The following is a 26,516-nucleotide window of genomic DNA, read 5'->3' as shown; positions in this document are numbered from 1 at the left end:
GAGGCCGCACTGTTTACATCTCACACCAACGCAGAGACACCAAACACACAAAGCTCCATGTGAGACCAGTGGTTTGGGGTTTTGAGTGTGTTTTGTAATTTTGTGTGCTTTTTTGAGTGTTTTTCTTTGTTTTTTTGTGTTTTTTTCAGTATGTTTTTGTGGTTTTTGTTAGTTTTTTGTGTGTTTTTATGCGTGTTTTTTAATTTAGTGTTTTTTGTGTTTTTGTGTGTGTTTTAGTGTTTTTTGTGTGTTTATGTGTGTTTTTTTAATTTTGTGTGTTTTTTTGTAATTGTTTGTTTTTGTGTTTTGATGTGTGTTTTGTAATTTTGTGTGCTTTTTTGAGTGTTTTTCTGTGTTTTTTGTGTGTTTTCTTCAGTGTGTTTTTGTGGTTTTTGCTAGTTTTTTGTGTTTTTATGCGTGTTTTTTAATTTTGTGTTTTTTGTGTTTTTGTGTGTGTTTTAGTGTTTTTTGTGTGTTTTTATGTGTGTTTTTTAATTTTGTGTGTTTTTTTGTAATTTTTTGTTTTTGTGTGTTTGTGTGCTTTTTTGTGTTTTTGTGTTTTTTGTTATTTTTTTGTGTGTTTTTATGTGTGTTTTTATGCGTGTTTTGTAATTTTGTGTTTTTATGTGTTTTTTGTGTGTTTTTATGTGTGTTTTGTAATTTTGTGTTCATTTTTGTAATTCTTTGTGTTTTTGTGTATTTGTGTGTGTTTTTTGTGTTTTCTGTGTTTCTGTGTTTTTGTGTGTGTTTTGTAATTTAGTGCTTTTTTGTAATTTTTGTGCTTTTTTGTGTGTGTTTTTAGTTTTTTTTGTGCTTTTTGTGTTTTCTGTGTTTTTTGTGTTTTTTGTTAGTTTTCTGTGTTTTTCTGTGTGTTTTTTGTGTTCAAAATGTTGATCCAGTAAGTCAAAATGAAAATAATAATAATCAGGTCATATAGGTGAGGTTGTGCTGAAAACAATGAAAGCAACACGTCATGGTAAAGATTTTTAACTGGTTTATATTCAGGCAGAATGAAAAGGAGTCAAAAACCAACAAAATAGCCTCAAACTCCAAAGGGTTAATGGAACGCACAGTGAAGGGATACAAGGGATATGTAAAAAAAAAATACATTCCAGCTTCTTTGTATAAGTGCGAGAATAACCCTGAAGCATTTGTACCATTTGTGTACAAACTCAAACAAACTCTCCTGTACATTGACACAAGTTTCTTTGTCACATTCCTACCAGCTCAACCTGGTTTTAACCCTCTGGAGTCCAGAAAGTTTTGGCTTTTACACAAGTTTCCATGTCACATTTAATGCATCAAACCTTTTTCAGCAAAGGAAAAAAAAAAAAACACCTCGACCAAGTTTAGTAACATGATTTTATTTTTTTGGCACAGATTTTTCTAATTTTGCAGTGTGCATTCAGCATTTATAATGCAATCTTTTGTGTTTACTGTTTTTTGTGTTTTTTGAATTTCTTTGTGTGTTTTTTGTATTCTTTATGTTTTTGGTGTTTTGAATGTGTTTTGTAATTTTGTGTGCTTTTTGTGCTTTTTGTGTTTTTTGTGTTTTTTGTGTGTTTTTGTGTGTTTTTATGCGTGTTTGATGTGTGTTTTTATGTGTGTTTTGTAATTTTGTGTGTTTTTTTGTTTTTTATTTTGTGTTTTTGTGTGTGTGTGTTTTTTTTGTGTTTTCATGTGTGTTTTTTGTGTTTTCTGTGTGTTTTTCTGTGTGTTTGGGTGTGATTTTTGTGTTTTTTGTTAGTTTTTTTGTGTGTTTGATGTGTGTTTTTATGTGTTTTGTAATTTTGTGTGCTTTTTGTGTTTTTTTGTGTGTGCTTTTTGTGTTTTTTGTTAGTTTTTTTGTGTGCTTTTTGTGTGTTTTTGTGCGTTTTTGTGTGATTTTTGTGTTTTTTGTTAGTTTTTTTGTGTGTTTTTATGTGTGTTTGATGTGTGTTTTTATGTGTGTTTTGCAATTTTTGTGTGCTTTTTGTTTTTTTGTGTGTGTTTTTGTGTGTGATTTTTGTGTTTTTTGTTAGTTTTTTTGTGTATTTTTAATGTGTGTTTGATGTGTGTTTTCATGTGTGTTTTGTAATTTTGTGTTTTTTTTTGTTTTTCTGTGTGATTTTTGTGTTTTTTTGTGTGTTTTTATGTGTATTGTTTGTGTTCAAAATGTTGCTCCAGTAAGTCAAAATGAAAAAAATAATAATCAGGTCATATAGGTGAGGTTTTGCTGAAAACAATGATATCAACACGTAAACATGAAAAGGAGTCAGAAACCGACAAAATAGCCTCAAACTCCGAAGGGTTAATGTTACGCACAGTGAAATTCCAACAATCCCACAAACACCGACCTCTGGCTCTGTGGGAAACCAGGAACAGATCAATTACACGTAGAGGCTCAAGATTCTCAGAGAGATTGCCGAGTTAGAAATACCAGAGCAGTAAGTGAGAGCTCCAGGTCCTAATAAGCAAATGCTCTTCAATAAAAGCGATCTGAAACTCATTAAAGCTGCCGTCTCCTGGTAATTATGTTTATTTGGTTTCTATTAAAGATAGGACGGACTGCAGAGATAAAACTAATGCTTCTCTTGTTGTCGATGTTTCACTCAAGTGCAATTTAAATGGTTTTAACCCTCCTGGGGTCTTTTTTGACCCCAAATAATTTTCATCATAGCATTAATAAAGGTTCACTTTCATAGAATTGCTTGATTTTCAGCATATATACCCCTCTGCATCCTTTATAGATGATATATTATAGATAATATAATTTGAACTCCCTTTATACATTTTACATGTTTTATAATGTTTTATAGCACCCATGGTCCTCAGGGGTCAAAAAGGACCTCATGACATCAGACTGGTTTTAGGACATGTAGAAAAAAATTATTACCAACTTTTTTTCCCCACCTTTTACGGTAACTCAAGACCAAAACCATTTTCATATTTTTTCATTATTATTGGTCAATTTTAGTCAAATATACAAAATTAGGGCCCCTTTTTCAAGTTTGACTATATATTTTACTGCGGTAACCTCGCCTAGCAGTAACCTCACCTCGCGGTAACCCCACCTAGCGGTGACCTCACGTAGCGGTAACCTCACCTAGCGCTAAACTCGCCTAGCGGTAACCTCACCTAGCGCTAAACTCGCCTAGCGGTAACCTCACCTAGCGCTAAACTCGCCTAGCGGTAACCTCACCTAGCGCTAAACTCGCCTAGCGGTAACCTCACCTAGCGCTAAACTCGCCTAGCGGTAACCTCACCTAGCGCTAAACTCACCTAGCAGTAACCTCACCTAGCAGTAACCTCACCTAGCAGTAACCTAACCTAGCGGTAACCTCGCCTAGCGGTAACCCCACCTAGCAGTAACCTCACCTAGCGGTAACCTCACCTCACCTAGCGGTAACCTCACCTCACCTAGCGGTAACCTCACCTCACCTAGCGCTAACCTCACCTAGCGGTAACCTCACCTAGCGGTAACCTCACCTCGCGGTAACCTCACCTAGCGGTAACCTCACCTAGCGGTAACCTCACCTAGCGGTAACCTCCCCTAGCGGTAACCTCACTTAGCGGTAACCCCACCTAGCGGTAACCTCCCCTAGTGGTAACCTCACTTAGCGGTAACCCCACCTAGCGGTAACCTCACCTAGCGGTGACCTCACGTAGCGGTAACCTCACCTAGCGCTAAACTTGCCTAGTGGTAACCTCACCTAGCGGTAACCTCACCTAGCGGTAACCTCACCTAGCTGTAACCTCACCTAGCGGTAACCTCACCTAGCGGTAACCTCACCTAGCAACAGAAACACAGAGCTAATGGAAAAATGGCGAAGCGTCAGGGAGACGAAAATGGTGAATATCTCAAAAATAAAAAGAGAGGGTACCATGAAAGTCACATTGAGTTCAGCTTCATAGAAGCAATGGACAATGGGGGGGTCGCCAAGTTTACAATGGTAACAATGTGGGTCCCTCAAGAAAAAGGTTGGGAACCACTGGTTTAATGTACTTGTTGTAGCAGCAGCATCAGGTCTTACCAGCGTGTCGTCGCTGCGAGCAACGCTCATGTTGCTCCTGGAGAGGAAGGAGCGGGAGAGGCGGTTGCATAAGGAGATCAGCCGGACGGATTGCTGCAAGAGAGGAGAGAGAACGGAGTTAGTGAACCAGGAGAACCAGAGGAACCAGTTGATGTGAGTCGTGTTCAGGGGACCATGAACGGAACGCCAGGTGGAGACAGGAAGATATTTTCTGCTCTATTTAAAGTCACTTCAGCCACTTTAGTCGTTCCAGTTCGTTCTCTGATGAGCTGATTGTCATTCAGAGCGACAGAGGTGGAGGAAATACTCACATATTTGACTTCAGTTAAAGAAGTAATGGAGCTATTCTCTTACAAATACATTTATTTTTTAAATATTAATGTACAAGTGGGATTTAAGGGCGGGAGAACTCATCAATAACCGATATGGAGGCTGATACAGTCATGGAAGAAATATTAGACCCTTGTTTTCTTCAGCTTCTTGTTCATTTTAATGCCTGGTACAACTAAAGGTTAATTTGTTTAGACAAATAAAATGATAACAACAAAAATAGCTGATAAGAGTTTAATTTAAGAGCTGATATCTAGACATTTGACATGGTTTTATTGATAATAACCAAAATTATTATCAATAAAACCATGGAAAATTTCTAGATATCAGCTCTTTTTTTAATGACTGTATTTTTTTTGTCATTTTGTGTCTTTTTTGTTCATTTTTACATCTATTTATCATTTTGTGTCTTTTTTGTTCATTTTTACATCTATTTTTGGTCAATTTGTTTATATTTCGATAATTTTATGTCATATTTTGTTCATTTTTTTTCATCTATTTAAAAAAATCATTTTGTGACTTTTGTGTTGATTTTTGCATCTATTTTTAAAAAAAAGACACAAAATGATGACAATGATGACAAAATGATCAAAAATAGATGTAAAAATGACTAAAAAAGACACAAAATGACAAAAAAATTAGATGTAAAAATAATTAAAAAAGACACAACATGACCAAAAAAATACAGTCATATAAAAAAAGTATTAAGCCACTGTTGTTTTCTTCAGTTTCTTGTTCATTTTAATGCCTGGTACAACTAAAGGTACATTTGTTTGGACAAATATAATGATGACAACAAAAATAGCTGATAAGAGTTTAATTTAAGAGCTGATATCTAGACATTTAACATGGTTTTATTGAGAATGATTTTGGTTATTATCAAGAATGTTTCCATGACTGTAGATGTAAAAATGACAAAAAAAGACACAAAACGACCAAAAATAGATGCGAAAATGACTAAAAAAAAGAGACAAAATGACCAAAAATAGATGCAAAAATGACTAAAAAGACACAAAATGACCAAAAATAGATGTAAAAATGACTAAAAAAGACACAAAATGACCTAAATAGATGCAAAAATGACTTAAAAAGACAAAAATGACTAAAAAAAGAGACAAAATGACCAAAAATAGATGCAAAAATGACTAAAAAGACACAAAATGACCAAAAATAGATGCAAAAATGACTAAAAAAGACCAGAAAATGACCAAAATAGATGCATGATGAAGGTGAACAATACGATATGGCCCTGAACTCCTATTTGAATGTTGACATTAAATTAATGAATAAAGCCTCTAAAGCTCAAACTATTTGAAGTCTCTGCTTCTCCAGGTTTTGGAATCAGTTTTATATGTGGAAATAAATGAGCTTAAAGTCAAATCAGGATCAGTGAGAAGCCAGAAGCTTCCAGTGAGACGGACTAGAGGACTAGAGGACTCGACAGCACCAGAGAAACCCTCGCTACGTCTCTTCAGGCTCAGAGAGGTTTCTGGGTCAGCCATGATGAACCAGATCAGACAAGGAGAGACGGAGCAGACATGATGGTTGTGGCCCCGGAGCCTCTCTGGTGATGGAGAGAACTACATGAGGAGGACGTGGTTTTGGTTCTGGCAAGAAGCTGTCAGAGTGTTTTGTGGATTTGAAGAGTTACTGGGCAGGTTTTGTCATCAGTCCTGAAGCTTTGGTGAGTCAAGAAGTAGAGATGGGCACATAATGGGTTAAAGAGGCTGTAGAGCAGGGGTCTCAAACTCAAATTACCAGGGGGCAGCTGGAGGCAGTATCAAAATGATCAAAAACAGACACAAAATTGCCAAAAAAGACACAAAATTATTTAAAAAATACACAAAATTACTAAAAAAACACACAAAATATTTAAAAAAGACACAAAATTACAAAAAAAATAGACACAAAATTACAAAAAAAGTAATTAAATGGACCTTCCACACACAACAAGGTAAAAAAAATGACTAAAAAAGACACAAAATGACCAACAATAGATGCAAAAATGACTAGAAAAGACACAAAATGACCAAAAATAGATGTAAACATGCCTATAAAAGACAAAACGACCAAATATAGATGGAAAAATGCCTAAAAAAGACACAAAATTACCAAAAATAGATGCAAAAATAACAAAATAAGACACAAAAACACCAAAATAGATGCAAAAATTCCTAAAAAAAGACAAAATGACCAAAAATAGATGTAAAAATGACTAAAAATTACACAAAATGACCAAAAATAGATGAAAAAATGACTAAAAAGAGAAACAAAATGACCAAAAATTTATGGAAAAAATACTAAAAAAGACACAAAACGACTAAAAATAGATGCAAAAATGACTCTTTCCCTTCTGTCTTTTACTATTATTTATGTATTTTATCTGTTATGTTTATGTGGTCAGTTTAATCATTTTATACAGCCTTTGTCTAAATATTTAATATTGTCTTGTTTACTTGGTTTCAATGTATGTGACTGTTGTTTGTTCTTAAAATGATACAAATCTAAATCCAAGGGTGTTTACTAACATGTTTAATGCCGACACTAATGTACCCTGATATATATAGTTATATGTCCCTCTGTTGTTTTTGTATAAACATCAATAAAAATATGAAACACAAGAATTAGAGATGTATCAAAGATGAGAACTCACTTTCCATTTTCTTCGAGCTGCAAACTTCTTGAACTTCTCCATGTTGACGGCCGATTCCTTCCTGCTCAGAGCTTGTTGAGTGTCTTTTGGCTGGTTTAAAATAAAAATAAAATGCTTTTTATGAGCTTATTTTCTTGGCCAGTTGATCTTGGCAACATTCAGCTTATAAACCCTGAAACATCAACTACTGCAACACAATATTAAAAAAAGGAAACATTTTAAAAGTTACAGGATAACAAATGTTTTAAAATAAAAATAGAGATGATATCTACCTTGATCCAGGGGTGCTGCAGGCTGTCCTGGATCGTCATTCTCTTTCTGTGGATGGAAAATATATTAAATTTAAAATTAAAATTAATAAAACAAGAATATTTATGTTTTCTATGTTTTCTGGCATAAGACAGAATTTTAACACTCAACAACAACTATTTAAAGCTGCAGACACACACATTATGAGTTCACCAAACTATAAATTATTTAATTTAAAAAAATAAATCGAATTCCAGGCAACCAAGTTGACTTTATTTTCGTAATTAATTCAAAAATTTCGACTTTATGCTCGTAATTAAATATTTTCAACTTTATTCTCGTAATTAAATATTTGACTTTATTCTCGTAATTAATTAAATAAATATTTTCGACTTTATTCTTGTAATTAAATATTTTTAACTTTATTTCTGTAATTAATGAAGTATCTTTTTTACTTTATTCTCGTAATTAATTATTTTTTTTACTTTATTCTCGTAATTAATTATTTTTTTTACTTTATTCTCGTAATTAATTAAATACTTTCGACCTTTTTTCATAATTAATAAAAAAATTATGCCTTTATCCTCGTAATTAATTAAATCTTTTTTCGACTTTATTCTTGTAATTAATAAAATATTTTCAACTTTATTCTTGTAATTAATTAAATATTTCCGACTTTATTCTCACAATTAATTTCATATTTTTGACTTTATTCTCATAATTATTTTTTAAAAACTTTATTCTTATAATTAATTAAATATTTACGACTTTATTGTCATAATTAATTAACTTTTTTTCGACTTTATTCTTGTAATTAATTAAATATTTTCAACTTTATTCTTGTAATTAATTCAATATTTCCGACTTTATTCTCACAATTAATTTCATATTTTAGACTTTATTCTCGTAATTAATCAAATACTTGACATTATTCTTGTAATTAATTAATGAAATATTTTCAACTTTATTCTCGTAATTAATTAATTAAATAATTACTTTAATCTCGTAATTAAATTTTTTTCTTCTAAATGTGGCCCTTATACTCTGTCATAGTTACGCCTCTGTATTTATCTAATAATCACTTCTCATTATGCATATACATTAACTAAAAAATGTACATAATTTTATTTGATATGCGCTGTATTTTATCCCTTTAGATTCTTCTTTTTAAACATATTCTATAAGCATTGATGGAAGGAACCTGAGAGCTAAGCTTTTTATTGTAAACAACTTTAAATAAATAAATAAATAAATGGTCTGGTGGATTATAAAAAGTCTCCCACTCTCCTTCCTCACGGCGTCTTGACACACAATCATTAGGGGTCAAACTTTAACTGGAATTAAATTATTCTTAAAGCCACATCCCACATGATGAGGACATTTTTTTATTCTCTTAGAAATTATTTATTTCCTCCTCGGAGATATCCAGTGGTTGTAAGAGACACCAGAAGACCTTTTCTGTCTGTAGAAACAGAGATTTAAGTGCTGAATGCAGCCGTCTGCTAGTCTCCTAGTCTCCTAGTCTGCTAGTCTCCTAGTCTCCTAGTCAGAGACTTAGATTGGTGTCAACAGTCCATGAAGCTGCAGACGAGTTGAACGAGGGATTAACTGAACAGACAGCAAACAGAGAGCAAACAGACAGCTGTGGTCAGAGGGATAAAAGAAGAGTCTCTCCCACGGAGCTGTGATGAAAACATTATGATGTCGTTGTGGTGGTGAGATACCAAGTCAGGAATTCAATTAACCTTTTGAAAAGTTAGTTTTTTTGTTGTGACTGAAACCCAAAAGAAAGAAACTTGAATCTTAAACCAAGCAAGGAGTGAAAAACAGCAGCCCTCCTCATTCGTTACAATGAGGTCACGGGTTAAAACAACAGAAAACTGCATGGTTGTCCGACAAATTCGGTGTTTCAGAGTCTAATACGCCATCAAACTCACAGCAGCCTCGAACAGAAAGCATTTTTGGCAAAACCATAATACCTATCATTGATCCGACCTCACTTTGAGCGTCCTGAGTTCTTCCTGAACGTCTACATATTTTTGTGAAGAAAAATTAAGAAATAGCTTTGTTAAAGCGATCCAAAAAAACTGTTACATCTCCCTTTTTCAGAAATCTCCCTGCGTTTTTAATATGGGAGCCAATGAGGCTGTTGGTGGTGTTGGTGGATCATCTGTGCGTCCTACGCCCAAACTATAACTCTGACAGCTTTACCAGAGGATTGTGAGGGAGAAGACTAATTTTCCTACGTTTCTATGTATAAATTATTTCTGTAGAGTGGAATTTGCGGCCTGGAGCGCAGTTTTCAAATTTATTTTTTGTCAGTTTTTTCTCTCCCTCTACACTCTGGCGATGATGTCACACACTGTGACACGAACATTCCGTGCAATACACACCCATTATAATCTCAGAATTTCTCCAAAAATGATCATGGTCATTGAACAGGGATTGATAAAAAACTATATGACCTATCGAAACGTGGATTAATACACCGATACACAAGACTTGTGTCTACTGTTTAAAGTTTAAATGGAGTCTCTAGGTGAAATTATGCCGGAGAAGTAGACGTCTGAAAATCTCCAATTATTGTTCTTTTTCGTTCATTTTTTTTCGGCCGTCCCATTCACTTCAATGCAAAATTTTGGGCAGTTTTCAGATTCTGTAGAGAAAAGTAATAGCACACCGATCCCGATGAAACCGCACGTTTTGATATATAATTTGTCCTGCAACTCTTCAAGTTGTAGGACTAGTAGCGGGACGAAATTGTTTCCGGAAGAGGAAGAAGAAAAAATCCACAGTATAACCGTAGTGCTCGGTTCGATTGCCCCGAGGCCCTAATAATTCAAAAATAATTTCCAAGCAAAAATGCAAAAGATTAACTTAGCAGTGTTTGGGTTTTTTTCTACATCATTGTTAACCAAATATCTTTGGGTTTTAGATTGTTGGTCGGACAATAAAAAGACATTTGAATACATCGACTTGGACATTTTGAGGGATTATAATCAGTGTAATAAATTAGACAAATATTGTTAAGAGATAGTTGCAGTTAAGGTTGCTTCATTATGACTTTATATTTTCGACTGTATTCATGTAATTAATTCAATATTTTCAACTTTATTCTCGTAATGAATTAAATATTTTAGACTGTATTCTCGAAAGTAATTAAATATTTTTTACTTTATTCTCGTAATTCATTATTTACCACGATGACTCTGGATAAATCATGCAGTTTTTGGTTTCTGTTTTAGCCAAATACTAAACAAGCACAACTGCAGAAACTACAAGATGTAACCTTTCAAATGAAGCCTCATATGTGGATTTTGGTCTTACAGTTCTCCTGTTATAAGCTTCAACTCAAATATATTTTGTGTTTAATCCTTTCCAGACCTCTAAACCTTCATGTGCAGGTGGGTTCCAAGAGGTTTATGTTCAAAGAGAAACTTTTTAGTTACTTTTGACACAGAGTCCCAACTTTTTTTTTGGATTCTGGGTTGCATATTGACCTTTGTTGATCTAAAAGATCTCATTTCCTTCCTGAAACTCTTCATACTTCTCTTAAACAACACCTCAGAGAAGGTACTGAGACAACAGGGAACAATCTATGTGACGATCATTTCATGCATCACTTCCCATTAGAGACGTGCATCTCAACGGATGGGATACTTTAATTGCAGAAGAGGTTTTGATACATTAACCCTTTATCAGGCAAAGAACTATATGTGGTAACTTCAGGTAATATTTCGAGAAAAAAGTTGCAAATTTACTAGATTAAAGTGGCAAATCTAAAGTCGCAGATTTAAGAGATTTAAAGTGGCAAATCTGTGCGAAAAAAGTTGCAGATTTACGAGAAAAAAGTGGGAAAAAGCACATTTTTTTCTCCCAGATTCACCACTTTAAATCTCATAAATCTGCACATTTTTTTCTCGTAGATTTGCCACTTTAATCTCGTAAACTTTTTTCTCAAAATATTATTTTCGTATGTTTTTTTTTTTACACATTCTGGCAGTATGTAATATCCTCCAATATTCTCTAGGGTTGAAATTTGGAATTTGAAGTATTTCAATGAGTGTCCTATTAAGGGTTAAAGTGGTGAATCTGGGAGAAAAAAGTTGTTTTTTTCCCACTTTTTTCTTGTAAATCCGCAACTTTTTTCGTGCAGATTTGCCACTTTAAATCTCTTAAATCTGCTACTTTTTTTCTCGTAGGTTTGCCACTTTAATATAGTAAATTTGCAACTTTTTTTCTCGAAATATTACCTGAAGTTACCAAATATAGTTCTTTGCCTGATAAAGGGTTAAGTCAGCACTTCATCAACAAAAAGATTATACCGAAATAATAAAATGAGCAGACTAACTCTCTGAACGTCAATAATCTGTATTCAATAACCGTCTCAGAAAGTACAGACACTGACACTTCCCTTATTACAACTTCTGTAGACTAACAATAAAATAATGACGCATTGTTTTGCAAAATAGTTTCAGTTTGTACAACAAAAGCCGAAATAACCGCGAGGGAAACTGACCACAAACCATCAACCTACTGACCGGAGTTACAGTGAACTTTCCACAGTTACAAAAATTACTAAAAATGGATGTAAAATGAATTTAAAAAAGATAAAAAAAATTACTAAAAAAGGATGTAAAATGAATTTAAAAAATATTTAAAAAATTACTAAAAAAGGATGTAAAATGAATTTAAAAAATATTTTAAAAAATACTAAAAAAGGATGTAAAATGAATTTAAAAAAGATAAAAAAAATTACTAAAAATGGATGTAAAATGAATTTAAAAAAGATAAAAAAAATTACTAAAAAAGGATGTAAAATGAATTTAAAAAAGATTTTAAAAATTACTAAAAAAGGATGTAAAATGAATTTAAAAAAGATAAAAAAAATTACTAAAAATGGATGTAAAATGAATTTAAAAAAGATTAAAAAAATTACTAAAAAAGAACATAAAATGAATTTTAAAAAAAATTACTGAAAAAGGATGTTAAATGAATAAAAAAAGACACAAAATTACTAAAAAAGGATATAAAATGATTAAAAAAGACACAAAATTACGAAAAAAAAGGATGTATACACATAAAATCATTTTTTAAAAAATCATAAAATCAACACTACGAATTGCTGGTGTGTTGTGTGAATTGCTGGTTATTCATTTAACATCCTTTTTTGGTAATTTTGTGTCTTTTTTATTAATTTTACATCCTTTTTCAGTAATTTTGTCTTTTTTTTTAATTCATTTTACGTCCTTTTAATGACATCCCACCAAATATTATAACATCGGTCTTGTCCTTTTTAGATATTTTCATGCTGAAATGTTAAGGATGTTGTAATAATGTGAATAAAAGTGTAATATTACTGTAATATTACTGTAATATTACTGTGCATGTTGCTGCAGCAGTCTGGTGTCATTACAACATTATTAGTGTGAATCTTCTGGTAGGAAACCTTCATTTATCTTCTTTATCTATTATTTATGTCAGTAATTCAATTCAAAAAGGTGAAATAACACATTATATAGATCCATTACACACAGAATGAAACAATTCATGTCTCAATTTATGTCATTTATTCTAATTATAATGATTATGGCTTACAATTAATGAAGACCTAAAATTCAGTGTCCGAAAAAAAAGGTAATATTAGCAAAGACCAATTTTAAAAAGTATGTTTAATATGTAAATTTTGGCCTCTGACAGGTATGTCCATCTACACTACTGGTCAAAAGTTTTAGAACACACCAACTTTTCCAGAATTTAATTGAAAATTATGCAGTTTAATGTCTCAGTGTACTGAAATGAATGCACATTTGCAACATTTAAAATTCTTTATTAAGCATGATAGTGTTTTGAAAGTAAAAAAAAGATTCAAAATCACATTTTATGTTGGACTAAAGGACTAAAAAAGACACAAAATGACTAAAAAAAGACACCAAAAGACAAAAAATGATGAAAAAAAGACACAAAATGACCAAAAAAAGACACCAAAAGACAAAAAATGATGAAAAAAAGACACAAAATTACCAAAAAAAGACACAAAATTACCAAAAAAAGACACAAAATGACTTACAAAGACATGAAAAGAATTCAAAAATGGACAAAATAGCCCAAGACTCCATAGAGTTCAGTTGTTAACCCATTTCTTGTTCCCTGAAAAAGGCCTACTTGTATAATTCTGAAATGTACATTATTTTCCAGTTTTGGTTAAGCTTACCTTTTTTTATTTACCTCTGGCAGTTCACCACTTACCTTTGGACCCTTTCAAGCTGTTCATTTGACTTGAACTGCTTGAATTTCAATAAAAAACTGGAAAAATTGGGGTGTTCTAAAACTTTTGACCGGTAGTGTATATGACTCAATACTTAGGTTTAATTGTTTCTATGTCCATTATTATAATTACAGATTTCTCTGTGTCTGTCGGAAACATTTAGAGTAATTTAACACATTCCACCAAATATTATAACATAGGTCTTGTCCTTTTTAGATATTTTCATGCTGAAATGTTAAGGACGTAGTAATAATGTGAATAAAAGTGTAATATTACAGTGCATGTTGCTGCAGCAGTCTGGTGTCATTACAACATTATTAATGTGAGTCTTCTGGTAGGAAACCTTCATTAATCTTGCTGCCAGCTGACTCAATCCACCAGGCAGATCAATTAAAAGCCGTTCCATGTTGATGCACCCGCTCCTGGTTTCTATCAGCCCCATTAGCTGAAGTTTGTAAAGTCACTCTCCTCTTTTGGCCTCTTGTCTGTTGAAAGCCACCTGTGATAGCGTCTAAATGAAATTATCTCCACACCTATAATTATTATTATTATCAGCGCCTGCTCTGCTCCATTGTTGAGAGAGACAGCAGGGAGAAGGAGAGGTTAAGAGGCGTTCACTGACTTACAGTTGTTGCTACAGCAACTCCGTAATAAGGGAGACACTAGGTTATACGCTCACTGGCCACTTTATTAGGTACACCTGTTCAACTGCTCATGAACACACATTTCTATTTAATCAGCCAATCACAAGGCAGCAACTCAATGCATTTAGGCCTGTAGACATGTTGAAGAGGAGCTTAAATGCCTTAAAGAGAACAGTTATTTATCGTGCTATCAGTTATTGGAATAATTGCCCACTGAATATACGTGAACTGAATAGTAAAGCATCTTTTAATTATTACTTGAGAATGCACTATTTAAATTAGTGAGTAGTGAATGAACATATTTACTGTATGAAAGTGAGAATTAATGTAATAGATATGAATGTAATAACTTATTCTGAATGATTTCTGATGACGTATATAATAATGTCTACAATGTTTAATTGTTAAGTGATTTTTGTTTTGTCTTGTGGACCCCAGGAAGACTAGCTCCTCCCACTTTTGGTGACAGCTAATGGGGATCTTTTTAACAATAAACAATATACAATAAACAATAAACTGAGCACCAGAAAGAGGAAGAAAGGAGATTTAAGTGACTTTGAACATGGCTAGATCAGCAGTTTGTCAAATACTCAGGATTTTCACACACAAATATTTGGGAATTCCTGCAGTCAGTATTGGTCATTTTGTGTCTTTTTTAAGTAATTTATTTTTTTTTCAGTAATTCTGTCTTTTTTTTTTGTCATTTTGTGTCTTTTATTTAGTAATTTTGTGTCTTTTTTTTTAGTAATTTTGTGTCTTTTTTTTTTAGTAATTTTGTGTCTTTTTTTTTTTTTTTGTAATTTTGTGTCTTTTTTTGTCATTTTGTGTCTTTTTTTTTTGTAATTTTGTCTTTTTTTTTGTCATTTTGTGTCTTTTTTTGTCATTTTGTATCTTTTATTTAGTCATTTTGTGTCTTTTTTTTTTTAGCAATTTTTTGTCTTTTTTTGTCATTTTGTGTCTTTTATTTAGTCATTTTGTGTCTTTTTTTTTTAGTAATTTTGTGTCTTTTTTTGTCATTTTGTGTCTTTTTTTTGTCATTTTGTGTCTTTTATTTAGTCATTTTGTGCCTTTTTTTTAGCAATTTTGTGTCTTTTTTTGTGTCATTTTGATACTGCCTCCAGCGGCCCCCAGGTAATTTGAATTTGAGACCCCTGACCTAGACTGTGGCGGCTCCAGAGTCTCATGTGCTATTCATTTTCTTACTAGCTTATTAAACCAATCAAAAACAAATATTTAGAATGGTGTCTTTTAAATTACATTATTAGAGATTGAATATGGAGATATAGAGGTATTTATTTATAATGCTGCATTGAATTCTAACTAGCAAAAAGCTGCTTTCTTTCAAATTTGAAGACCCTAGTTGATGCTGATTTTCTAGCATTCAGGATAAGATAAATTTAAGGTCGTGATCTCCAGCAAGTGTTTAAATAAAGTTTTTATAAAATTGGAGTCTCAAAGCACTTTCCTTCGGGTCAAACTGACTGATTAGTTTACTCTCTAGCTGAAAGATTAGTTGATTAATCCATTAATCCAACTGATTAATTATTTAAGTCATCCATCAACTATTACACACTAAAAACAAAACAATAGGGCCTGTAGAAATGAAGGAGCTTTGTCTGAAAATCGGGTGTTTGCTAATTAAAGATAAATGTGCAGAACTTCTCTTTATTTTTTCATAAAAGAAATGCATTGTAATGGTGATTTTTCACCATTTTGTCATGTTTCATGGCCTTAAATATTCACAGTAATCAAGACAATAATCAGTCATGAAAGGATCATTAGTTGAGGGAAGAGATGGGATGATAGTCAGTGTTTTAATTTGCTTGTATGCTAATTATCGTACACTTCTAAATAGATATGAGAGAGAGGGATCAGACGTACTTGGGGTCTTTGATGAGCAGCCGTGCGATGAAGTCTTTGGCCAGGATGCTGGTGCTGCTGAAGAACTCCTCGTCAAACGTGTAGTCGACGGCCGACACGTTGGCCAGAGTCTCCTGCTTGTTGTCGCCCAGGAACGGAGACGCTCCGCTCAGTCTGTAAGGACAGGACAGAGGAAAATAATAAGGTTAGAGGGGTTTAACAATAAGGTTAGAGGTGTTTAACAATAAGGTTAGAAGGGTTTAATAATAAGGTTAGAGGGGTTTAACAATAAGGTTAGAAGGGTTTAATAATAAGGTTAGAGGGGTTTAACAATAAGGTTCAAAAGAGGTAGCGGTGTCCCGTATCGTATCGTTCACGATTATACCGGTATGTTTTTTTTTTTACCGTGTTGTGTGTGGAAGGTCCTTTTTAAAAATAATTTTGTCTTTTTTGATAATTTAGTCGTTTTTTTGTAATTTTGTGTTGTTGTTTTTTTGTAATTTTGTGTCTTTTTTTAAATAATTTTGTGTCTTTTTTGGTCATTTTGTGACTTTTATTAGTAATTTTGTGTCTTTTTTGTAATTTTGTGTCTTTTTTTAGTAATTTTGTGTCTTTTTTTGGTCATTTTGTGACTTTTATTAGTAATTTTGTGTCTTTTTTGTAATTTTGTGTCTTTTTTAAGTAATTTTGTGTATTTTTTTGGTCATTTTGTGTCTTTTTTCAGTCATTTTGTCTTTTTTAAAATAATAAGGTTAGAGGTGTTTAATAATAAGGTTAGAGGTGTTTAACAATAAGGTTAGAGGTGTTTAATAATAAGGTTAGAGGTGTTTAATAATAAGGTTAGAGGTGTTTAATAATAAGGTTAGAGGTGTTTAATAATAAGGTTAGAGGGTTTTAATAATAAGGGTAGAGGTGTTAATAATAAGGTTAGAGGTGTTTAACAATAAGGTCAGAGGTGTTTAACAATAAGGTTAGAGGGGTTTAAAATATAAGGTTAGAGGTGTTTAAAAATAAGGTTAGAGGTGTTTAATAATAAGGTTAGAGGGGTTTAAAATATAAGGTTAGAGGGGTTTAACAATAAGGTTAGAGGGGTTTAAAATATAAGGTTAGAGGGGTTTAAAATATAAGGTTAGAGGGGTTTAACAATAAGGTTAGAGGGGTTTAAAATATAAGGTTAGAGGGGTTTAAAATATAAGGTTAGAGGGGTTTAAAATATAAGGTTAGAGGGGTTTAAAATATAAGGTTAGAGGGGTTTAAAATATAAGGTTAGAGGGGTTTAAAATATAAGGTTAGAGGTGTTTAACAATAAGGTTAGAGGGGTTTAAAATATAAGGTTAGAGGTGTTTAACAATAAGGTTCAAAAGAGGTAGCGATGTTTTTTTTATGGGTAAAAAAAAAAAGCATATTATGATATTGGCAACATTCCTACTTGTTGCCGTAGTGACGTAAGGGTTTCCATTATAGACCTACACCATGGGTCTCAAACTTGCGTCCCGCGGGCCAATTGCGTGATGATATTTTGTGGCCCCCACCTTGATATGAAAGTTTAATGTGAGTTTTATATGAATGACACTTTACCGTGTTGTGTGTGGAAGGTCCCTTTAATTACTTTTTTTGGTAATTTTGTGTCTTTTTTTAGTAATTTTGTGTCTTTTTAAAATAATTGTGCCTTTTTTTGGTAATTTTGTCTTTTTTAAGTAATTTTGTGCCTTTTTAAAATAATTTTGTGTCTTTTTTGGTAATTTTGTTTCTTCTTTAAAGTAATTTAGTTTTTTTTCTATCATTTTGTGACTTTTTTGTCATTTTGTGTCTTTTTTGGTCATTTTGTGTCTTTTTTTGGTCATTTTGTGTCTTTTTTAGGTCATTTTGTGTCTTTTTTTAAGTAATTTAGTTTTTTTCAGTCATTTAGTGTCTTTTTTCAGTCATTTAGTGTCTTTTTTTAAGTAATTTTGTGTCTTTAAATAACTTTGTGTCTTTTTTTGTAATTTTGTGTCTTTTTTTGGTCCTTTTGTGTCTTTTTTTAGCAATTTTGTGTCTTTTTTTGGTCATTTTGATACTGCCTCCAGCGGCCCCCAGGTAATTTGAATTTGAGACCCCTGACCTAGACTGTGGCGGCTCCAGAGTCTCTTGTGCTGCACCAACATCACATTTCAAGCTACTGAAAGTTTATCTACACTATTCATCATCATATAAAGTTATTTAGTGTTGCCGTTGCTGACGGGCTGGTGACTGCATGCTTTAATCATCTCAACAACCTCCGAAGCTTCAATCTAAACTGCTTTAACCACAGCGTCTAACTCGGCTCGTATAATCAAAGGGAATACTTTGGATTTTTCATGCAAACAGTAAATCAGCCGATGCTGATTAGCTTCGGCCCTTGAAACCCAAACTGAGAGCTTCACTCCGTGTTGATGTGGGGACGTGATTACGGAGCGGTGAGTCATTAGTGGAGGCTCGTTATCAGACTGAAGTATTTGGTGTTTTAGTCAAACAGCATCACAGCAGAGCCAGCTGGGACGGCGCTCAATAACAATGAATATACGAGGAGGAAATTTTAACACCTCTCAATTGAATGTAAACATAAAAACGAGCAAATGAAGGAAAAAGGGACGAGAATAAAACACGTTTTAATGGACAAACATTACTTTTTTTGGTCATTTTGTTTCTTTTTTTAAATATTTTAGTTTTTTTTCTGTCATTTTGTGTCTTTTTGGTCATTTTGTGTCTTTTTTTTGTAATTTTGTGTCCTTTTTTGGTCATTTTGTGTCTTTTTTTGGTCATTTTGTGTCCTTTTTTGGTCATTTTGTGTCTTTTTTTGTAATTTTGTGTCCTTTTTTGGTCATTTTGTGTCTTTTTTGTAATTTTGTGTCTTTTTTTGGTCATTTTGTTTCTTTTTTTAAGTATTTTAGTTTTTTTTCTGTCATTTTGTGTCTTTTTGGTCATTTTGTGTCTTTTTTTGGTCATTTTGTGTCCTTTTTTGGTCATTTTGTGTCTTTTTTTGGTCATTTTGTGTCCTTTTTTGGTCATTTTGTGTCTTTTTTTGTAATTTTGTGTCCTTTTTTGGTCATTTTGTGTCTTTTTTGTAATTTTGTGTCTTTTTTTGGTCATTTTGTTTCTTTTTTTAAGTATTTTAGTTTTTTTTCTGTCATTTTGTGTCTTTTTGGTCATTTTGTGTCCTTTATTTCTGTCATTTTGTGTCTCTCTTGGGAAACATTTTGGTGGATAAAATGTTGCCACGGAGTTCTGACTTAACACATTCCTGCTTATTATACCGCCTGAAAAAGATTTTACTGCCAAAAAAAGACACAAAATGACCCAAAAAGACACAAAATGACTGGAAAAAAACTAAATTAATTAAAAAAGACACAAAATGACCAAAAAGACACAAAATGACAGAAAAAAACCTAAAATACTTAAAAAAAGAAACAAAATGACCAAAAAAAGGACACAAAATTACAAAAAAAAGACACAAAATGACCCAAAAAGACACAAAATGACTGGGAAAAAAACTAAATTACTTAAAAAAGGTGCAATTTAAGTACATTTATGGACATTTATTCACATAAAAACGAGCAGATGAAGGTAAAGGGACGAGACTAAAGCATGTTTTAGTGGACAGACAGACACATTTCAGCACACTAAAGGCTGATCTCTCATGCATGTAGATGAGGTGTGAGTCTCTCAGAGCTCAGCCAGTTAAACCATCCTGGTCTGGCCTTCCTGCTCCACTCAGAGCTCTCCAGCTCGTCAGCGCCAGCCGCTAATTAACACGCCATCTGGGACTGACATGGAGGTCAGGCTCAAGTTGAGTGGAAATGTCTGATTTTATCGAGTGTATAAGGTGCAGCTGCTCACAACAAACAATAATTAAGGCAATTATTCGCCGATCCAGGCGGGAAAATCAGCAGGAATGTGTTAAGTCAGGACTCCGTGGCAACATTTTACCCACCAAAATGTTTCCCAAGAGAGACTAAAAGTTGCACTGTGCACATTTTTATCCTGAGTCTTAACAACCTAAATTAGAGCTCCAGCAGAGCAGAAAGCTGCAGATTCACCAGAATGATTTCAGGTTACATTAGTCGTGTTTCCTTTAGGGGGAAGAGTTATGATTTTATGATGATGTTTTTATTTGTATAAATGCATATTTTATTTTGTGCTGGCAGTAAATTTTTACATTTTATTTTATTCATTTCTATCCCATTTTTAATTTATTTTATCTTATTGCATTTTATGGTTCTCTTGTTTACTACATCTCTTTGTATTGTGTTATCTATTTATTCTTTGTGCAGCACTTTGGAAACCTTGTGTTTGCTAAAAATGTTGTATATAAATAAAGTGGACTGGATAAAGTCACTCTGCATGTCTCCGTTACAAAAAGGTTCCAGAGGGATTTAGAGACTCTGGAGGTGACGTTTGGTTTTAGATCGTCGCGACGGTTTAAACATGGGAAACTCAACTGTGGCCGCCGTCGCTAACTGTGCACAAAGTCAGCAGCTGATCATAAACAAAGCAGCATGGCTAATTATGCACAGTGTCTCCACTGATCATAAACATAGTGATCGTGAATTAACCGGCATCGCTAACTGTGAACAGAGTGTCTGGTGCTTGTTGTAAACAAACAGAGATCGCTAAGTGAACACCTCCTGCAGCAGCAGCACATACACACTGTACTGCTACAGAGCTAACTGTTAGCCTGTTAGCACATACACACTGTACTGCTACAGAGCTAACTGTTAGCCTGTTAGCACATGCACACTGTACTGCTACAGAGCTAACTGTTAGCCTGTTAGCACATACACACTGTACTGCTACAGAGCTAACTGTTAGCCTGTTAGCACATACACACTGTACTGCTACAGAGCTAACTGTTAGCCTGTTAGCATATACACACTGTACTGCTACAGAGCTAACTGTTAGCCTGTTAGCACATACACACTGTACTGCTACAGAGCTAACTGTTAACCTGTTAGCACATACACACTGTACTGCTACAGAGCTAACTGTTAGCCTGTTAGCACATACACACTGTACTGCTACAGAGCTAACTGTTAACCTGTTAGCACATACACACTGTACTGCTACAGAGCTAACTGTTAGCCTGTTAGCATATACACACTGTACTGCTACAGAGCTAACTGTTAGCCTGTTAGCACATACACACTGTACTGCTACAGAGCTAACTGTTAACCTGTTAGCACATACACACTGTACTGCTACAGAGCTAACTGTTAGCCTGTTAGCACATGCACACTGTACTGCTACAGAGCTAACTGTTAGCCTGTTAGCACATACACACTGTACTGCTACAGAGCTAACTGTTAGCCTGTTAGCATATACACACTGTACTGCTACAGAGCTAACTGTTAGCCTGTTAGCACATACACACTGTACTGCTACAGAGCTAACTGTTAGCCTGTTAGCACATACACACTGTACTGCTACAGAGCTAACTGTTAGCCTGTTAGCAATTTGCAGACTGAACGCTAAGGGGTTAACATCCCCTCCGGCTCTTCAGCTGGGAGAGACTGCTGCAGGAGGACTGTGCCACTTCGACTCGTTCCTACTCTTCTTAACGAGCCTCCGGCCCCCGCAGCTCATTAAGAAGAGCTGAAAAGTTGCTAACTTTAGCAACAAAGTTGCTAAGTTGGCAACACTGCTTCGCTGGCTTTTACAAATGTTGCGTGTTGTTGTTGTCTGCTTAGTGTTCTATCCAATCAGCAACCAGGCTTTTTTCAGGGGAGAAAAACGACCCTGCTCTTCTACAGGGACAAAAAAAGTCCCGACAAAAGCAGATTCCGGACGGCTCGTCTTTAAATTAGGGGCGTTTCAGCGCGTGAGACCTGTCTCATTCCAGGTATTGCCCCGTAGTGGAAACAGCCCCATTTTATCTACCAAAATGTTTCCCAAGAGAGACTAAAAGAAGCACTTTGCACATTTTTTATCCTCAGTCTTAACAACTCAGATTAAGGCTCCAGCAGAGCAGAAAAACTGTCAGATTCACCAAAAATGATTTCAGGTTACATTATCTCCAACAAATGAAGTCTTTCAAACTCTTAAAAAATGGAAACTGTCCTATCTTTGGAGATCCCTAATGGAGGAATTTCATTACAGTGGAGAAATCAGGTCATCACTCATGCAGAATTCTCCCATTAAGACTTTGGAGATGGTGCCAGAAATCTCCCCGACTGCTTTATTGAGTTATTCCCGGCCGTTTATTTCCCTCACGTTGTGTTTTACAATAGCAGATGAGCAGTAAGTGCAGCTCACTGACGCTCGGCTGTGATAATAGACAGGAACAATCTATTTTCTACCTTTCCTGGCAGAGCGGTGACAGCTGTGTGGGAGGACGGCAGATCCTGTGTGTGTGTGTGTGTGTGTGTGTGTGTGTGTGTGTGTGTGTGTGTATAGTACAGTTAGTGTATATGGATACAGTAGTAAATATGTAATGTGGAGACAAAACGATGGATCATTTTAACAGCGGAGTTTAGTCGGAGCTAAATAAATACATTTCATATCAACCTAAAAGGATTAAGCCAGGGGTCTCAAACTCAAATTACCTGGAGGCCGATGGAGGCAGTATCAAAATCACCAAAAAGAGACAGAAAATGACAAAAAAAAGACATAAAATGACCAAAAAAAGACACAAAATGACCAAAAAAAGACACAAAATGACCAAAAAAGACACAAAATTATTTAAAAAAGACACAAAAGTATTCAAAAAAGACACAAAATGACCAAAAAAGACACATTACTTAAAAAAGACACTAAATTACAAAAAAGACAAAAAATTAAAAAAAATACACATAATTACTTTAAAAAAGACACACAAGTATTAAAAAAGACACAAAAGTATTAAAAACACACAAAATGACCCAAAAAGACATAAAATGACCAAAAAAGACAAAGTTATTTAAAAAAAAGACACAAAATGACCCAAAAAAGACATAAAATGACCAAAAAACACACAAAATTATTTTAGAAAAGACGCACAAGTATTAAAAAAAGACACAAAAGTATTGAAAAAGACACAAAAGTATTGAAAAAGACACAAAATGACCAAAAAAGACACAAAATTATAAAAAAAAAGAAACAAAAGTATAAAAAAAAAGACACAAATGATTAAAAAAATACACAAAATTATTTTAGAAAAGACACAAAATGACCCAAAAAGACATATAAAATTACCAAAAAAGACAAAGTTATTTTAACAAAAGACACAAAATTATTAAAGAAAGACACATAATTATTTAATTTGCCAGTTTGAGACCCCTGGATTATACAGTGTTTCTCCTACATGTATTCAGCACCGCCACAAAAAACATGATTTGTAACATCATGGTTGGATTGAAGACTTTCACTTGCTCACAGTGAAAACAACATATCCAGAGTTTATCCAGTGATGTTACTATTATGTAATAAAGCGACAATCCTTGTGCTTGTTCTTTCTCTCTGCTCACCTCGGTGTGTTTCGGTGAGAGCTCTCCACATGTTTGTGTGGGCAAATGAAGCTAACGGAGTTTTGTGCAGCAGCGTGTTGTGTTTGTGTTGTGTGTGTGTTGTGTTGTGTGTTGTGTGTAGGCGTCTGGAGGATAAAAGGTGTGTGGGAGCTCCGGAGCAGCAGCAGTTGATCTGCAGGCCGACCAGGCCGTGAACTTTTCTCTCTCTGTTGAATTAAAGTGAGCCGACGTGTCTGAACGGCTGCTTGAAGAACACTCAGCAGCTCTGGAAGCTCATGATGTTGCTCTAAAGAGCAACTGGTGACATGAATGAAGCAACTTATTGCATTTTTGTCTGAAATGTTGTTATTTGCATGAAAAACAACTAAAAGATCATCAAATTAGTTGCTTATAATCACTTATTTTCTATCAGTTGATTAACAGACTTGTACTTTGAGCTGTAATTTTACATTTTTATATGTTTTGGGTGCAAAAAATTCAATTTGAAAAGTAACTACAGCCCTCAGATAAACACAGTGGAGTAAAAACTATAATACTTCCCTCTGAAATGTCATGTTTTGCATGAAAAAAAACTAAAATATCATCAAATTATTTGTTGAAATACAATCATACAACCTCAAAATATTGTTCTAATTGTTATTGTTTATTGTATTTATTTATTTTTTACACTACCTCAGACCTGAAGCTTGTTATCATAGTTGCAGTTTCTTTTTGCACAACTGTTTTTTATTATAAATATTTAACCTGTGGTTCTGTTCATTTTAACATGTTGCATTTTTCTTGTTATTAAAAATATTTCTGTTAAATTTTGGGGTCTTTGTTTTTATCCTGGTGGTATTGAAAATGGTATCGAGTATCAAATATTTTCCTGAGTATCGGTATCGAGTTGAACATTTTAGTATCGTGACAAGCCTAGGACGGTCTGCAGTGGCGGTTCTACTCAGGGGCCTACAGGGGCCACTGCCCCTGTGAAGAATTCCTTGGCCCCTGTGTCAAATTAATAATAAAATGATCAATTTGTAAAGAGGAGAGGTGGAACAATTCTTACCTATTTTTTGTTCAAACTATAAAAATATCTCATTGTACACAAAAGGAACCCAGAATATGTACATTGTATAATAGTTTAATTGTGCAACAAAAGCTTGCGTATATATATATAAAAAAGATTATTCTCACTGTACTGCGCTTTCAAAATAAAAAAAAAGTAATTGTGCATGAAAATGGGAAATGTAATTGTCGTACAAAAATAGTTGTTATTGTTGGTGAGTCTCATTGTTTCAATCAATGTATTTGTATCTTCCAAATATAATTAAATGTCTTATATAATTTTTACATACAATAAAGGTTTTGAATGCTTGAATATCATCTTTGCTGTTTTTTAATGGGCCCCTCTGATTAAACACTGGCCCCTGCTTGGCCCCCACAGTAAAACTGGTCTAGAACCGCCACTGACGGTCTGGCTGCAGGTTGTTTTTAGGACATTATTGAGGACAAACAGCTGATGGGCCCAGTAAACAGACAGAGAGGTCAAAGGGCAGCCGGTGGCCTCTTTACCTTCCACCAACAGTGTGACTGATGTCATGTTTAGAGTGGTGACGCCCTGCAGGCTGTACAGAATGTGAACATCAAGGTGAAGGTGGCAGTGACGCATGTTTCACATTTCACACAATCAGCCATCATCACTGGAGACACCAGGTACTTACAGCAGGAGTTCCCAACCTTTTTGAGTCGCGACCCACAATTTAACATGCATGTTGTCCGAGACCCCCGCTCACTGAACACAATCTCACACACACAGTTCAGATCACCCAAAAAAGAAACAAAATGAGCAAAAAAAGGAAACAAAATTACCAAAAAAGACACAAATTGACCACAAAATGATCAAAAAAACAAACACAAAATGACTACAAAAAAGACACAAAATGACCAGAAAAGGAAACAAAATGAACAAAAAAAGACACAAAATTATAAAAAAATACACAAAATGACCAAAAAAGACACAAAATGATAAAAAAAATACACAAAATGACCAACCAAAGAAAGAAAATTACAAAAAAATACACAAAATTACCACAAAATGATAAAAAAAGACACAAAATTTCCCAAAAAAGACAAAATGAACAAAAAAAGAAACAAAGTTACCCAAAAAAGATACAAAATGACCAAAAAAACAAACACAAAATGACTAAAAAAAGACACAAATGACCAGAAAAAGACACAAAATTACAAAAAAGACACAAAATGATCAAAAAAGACACAAAATGACAAAAAAAAGACACAAAATGATCAAAAAAGACACAAAATGATTAAAAAAAAACACACAAAATGACCAAAAAAGACACAAAATGATAAAAAAAAAATACACAAAATGACCAAAAAAATACACAAAATGACCAAAAAAGACACAAAATGGCCAAAAAAAGACACAAAATGTCCAAAAAAAGGACATTAAATGACCAAAAAGACTAAAACACATGAACACATGAACACTTTAACACAGTGGAGACAGAGCTGACTTCCAAAATGATTTGGCGACCCCCAGAAATCATCTCGAGACCCCAATTGGTTAAAAGGTTGAGAATAGCTGACTTACAGGATGTACGTTATCACGCCGACACTCCTGAGAGGAGAGAGAGAGAGAGAGAGAGAGAGAGAGAGAGAGAGAGAGAGAGAGAGAGAGAGAGAGAGAGAAAAGGCGTCATGCTAAACAGAAATGTACTTAACAGCAGATGTTCTTCACTAATAACAAGGATCCAAGCAGCATGTAGCCAGAGCAGAGTGTTATCTGTTAGACTCACCACATGTCTGCCTCCAGGCCCAGAGGTTCATAGTTGACCACTTCTGGAGCTGAGAGGAAAACAAAACAACACAAAGAGCTTTTATATTCAGGTCAACACAAAAACTACTTTCTCTTTCATTCAATTTTCTATTCTAGTTCTACTGTCACTTTCTGCACCGCGCACCTGGACAACACAGTACTGGAACATTTACTTCATCATATGTGATGTATGTTAATATTAATCATATTGATATTATATATCA

The 26,516-nt window shown here is 33.9% G+C and overlaps 1 protein-coding gene across 1 annotated transcript in view; it reads right to left on the bottom strand.

Annotated features, from left to right (window-relative positions):
• LOC131974545 (death-associated protein kinase 1-like) overlaps positions 1–26,516 on the bottom strand; it is a 169,952-nt gene that overhangs the window by 55,207 nt on the left and 88,229 nt on the right. Inside the window, 6 exon segments of the mRNA XM_059336900.1 lie at positions 4,014–4,106; positions 6,997–7,086; positions 7,269–7,314; positions 16,039–16,191; positions 26,068–26,094; positions 26,273–26,321. Of these exon segments, the coding sequence (XP_059192883.1) occupies positions 4,014–4,106; positions 6,997–7,086; positions 7,269–7,314; positions 16,039–16,191; positions 26,068–26,094; positions 26,273–26,321 (458 nt within the window).

This window comes from Centropristis striata, chromosome 7 (genome assembly GCF_030273125.1).
Source record: "Centropristis striata isolate RG_2023a ecotype Rhode Island chromosome 7, C.striata_1.0, whole genome shotgun sequence".
NCBI classification, from domain to species: domain Eukaryota; kingdom Metazoa; phylum Chordata; class Actinopteri; order Perciformes; family Serranidae; genus Centropristis; species Centropristis striata.
Note: the sequence above shows the minus strand (reverse complement) of the source record. Positions and strands in the feature narration are given on the sequence as shown.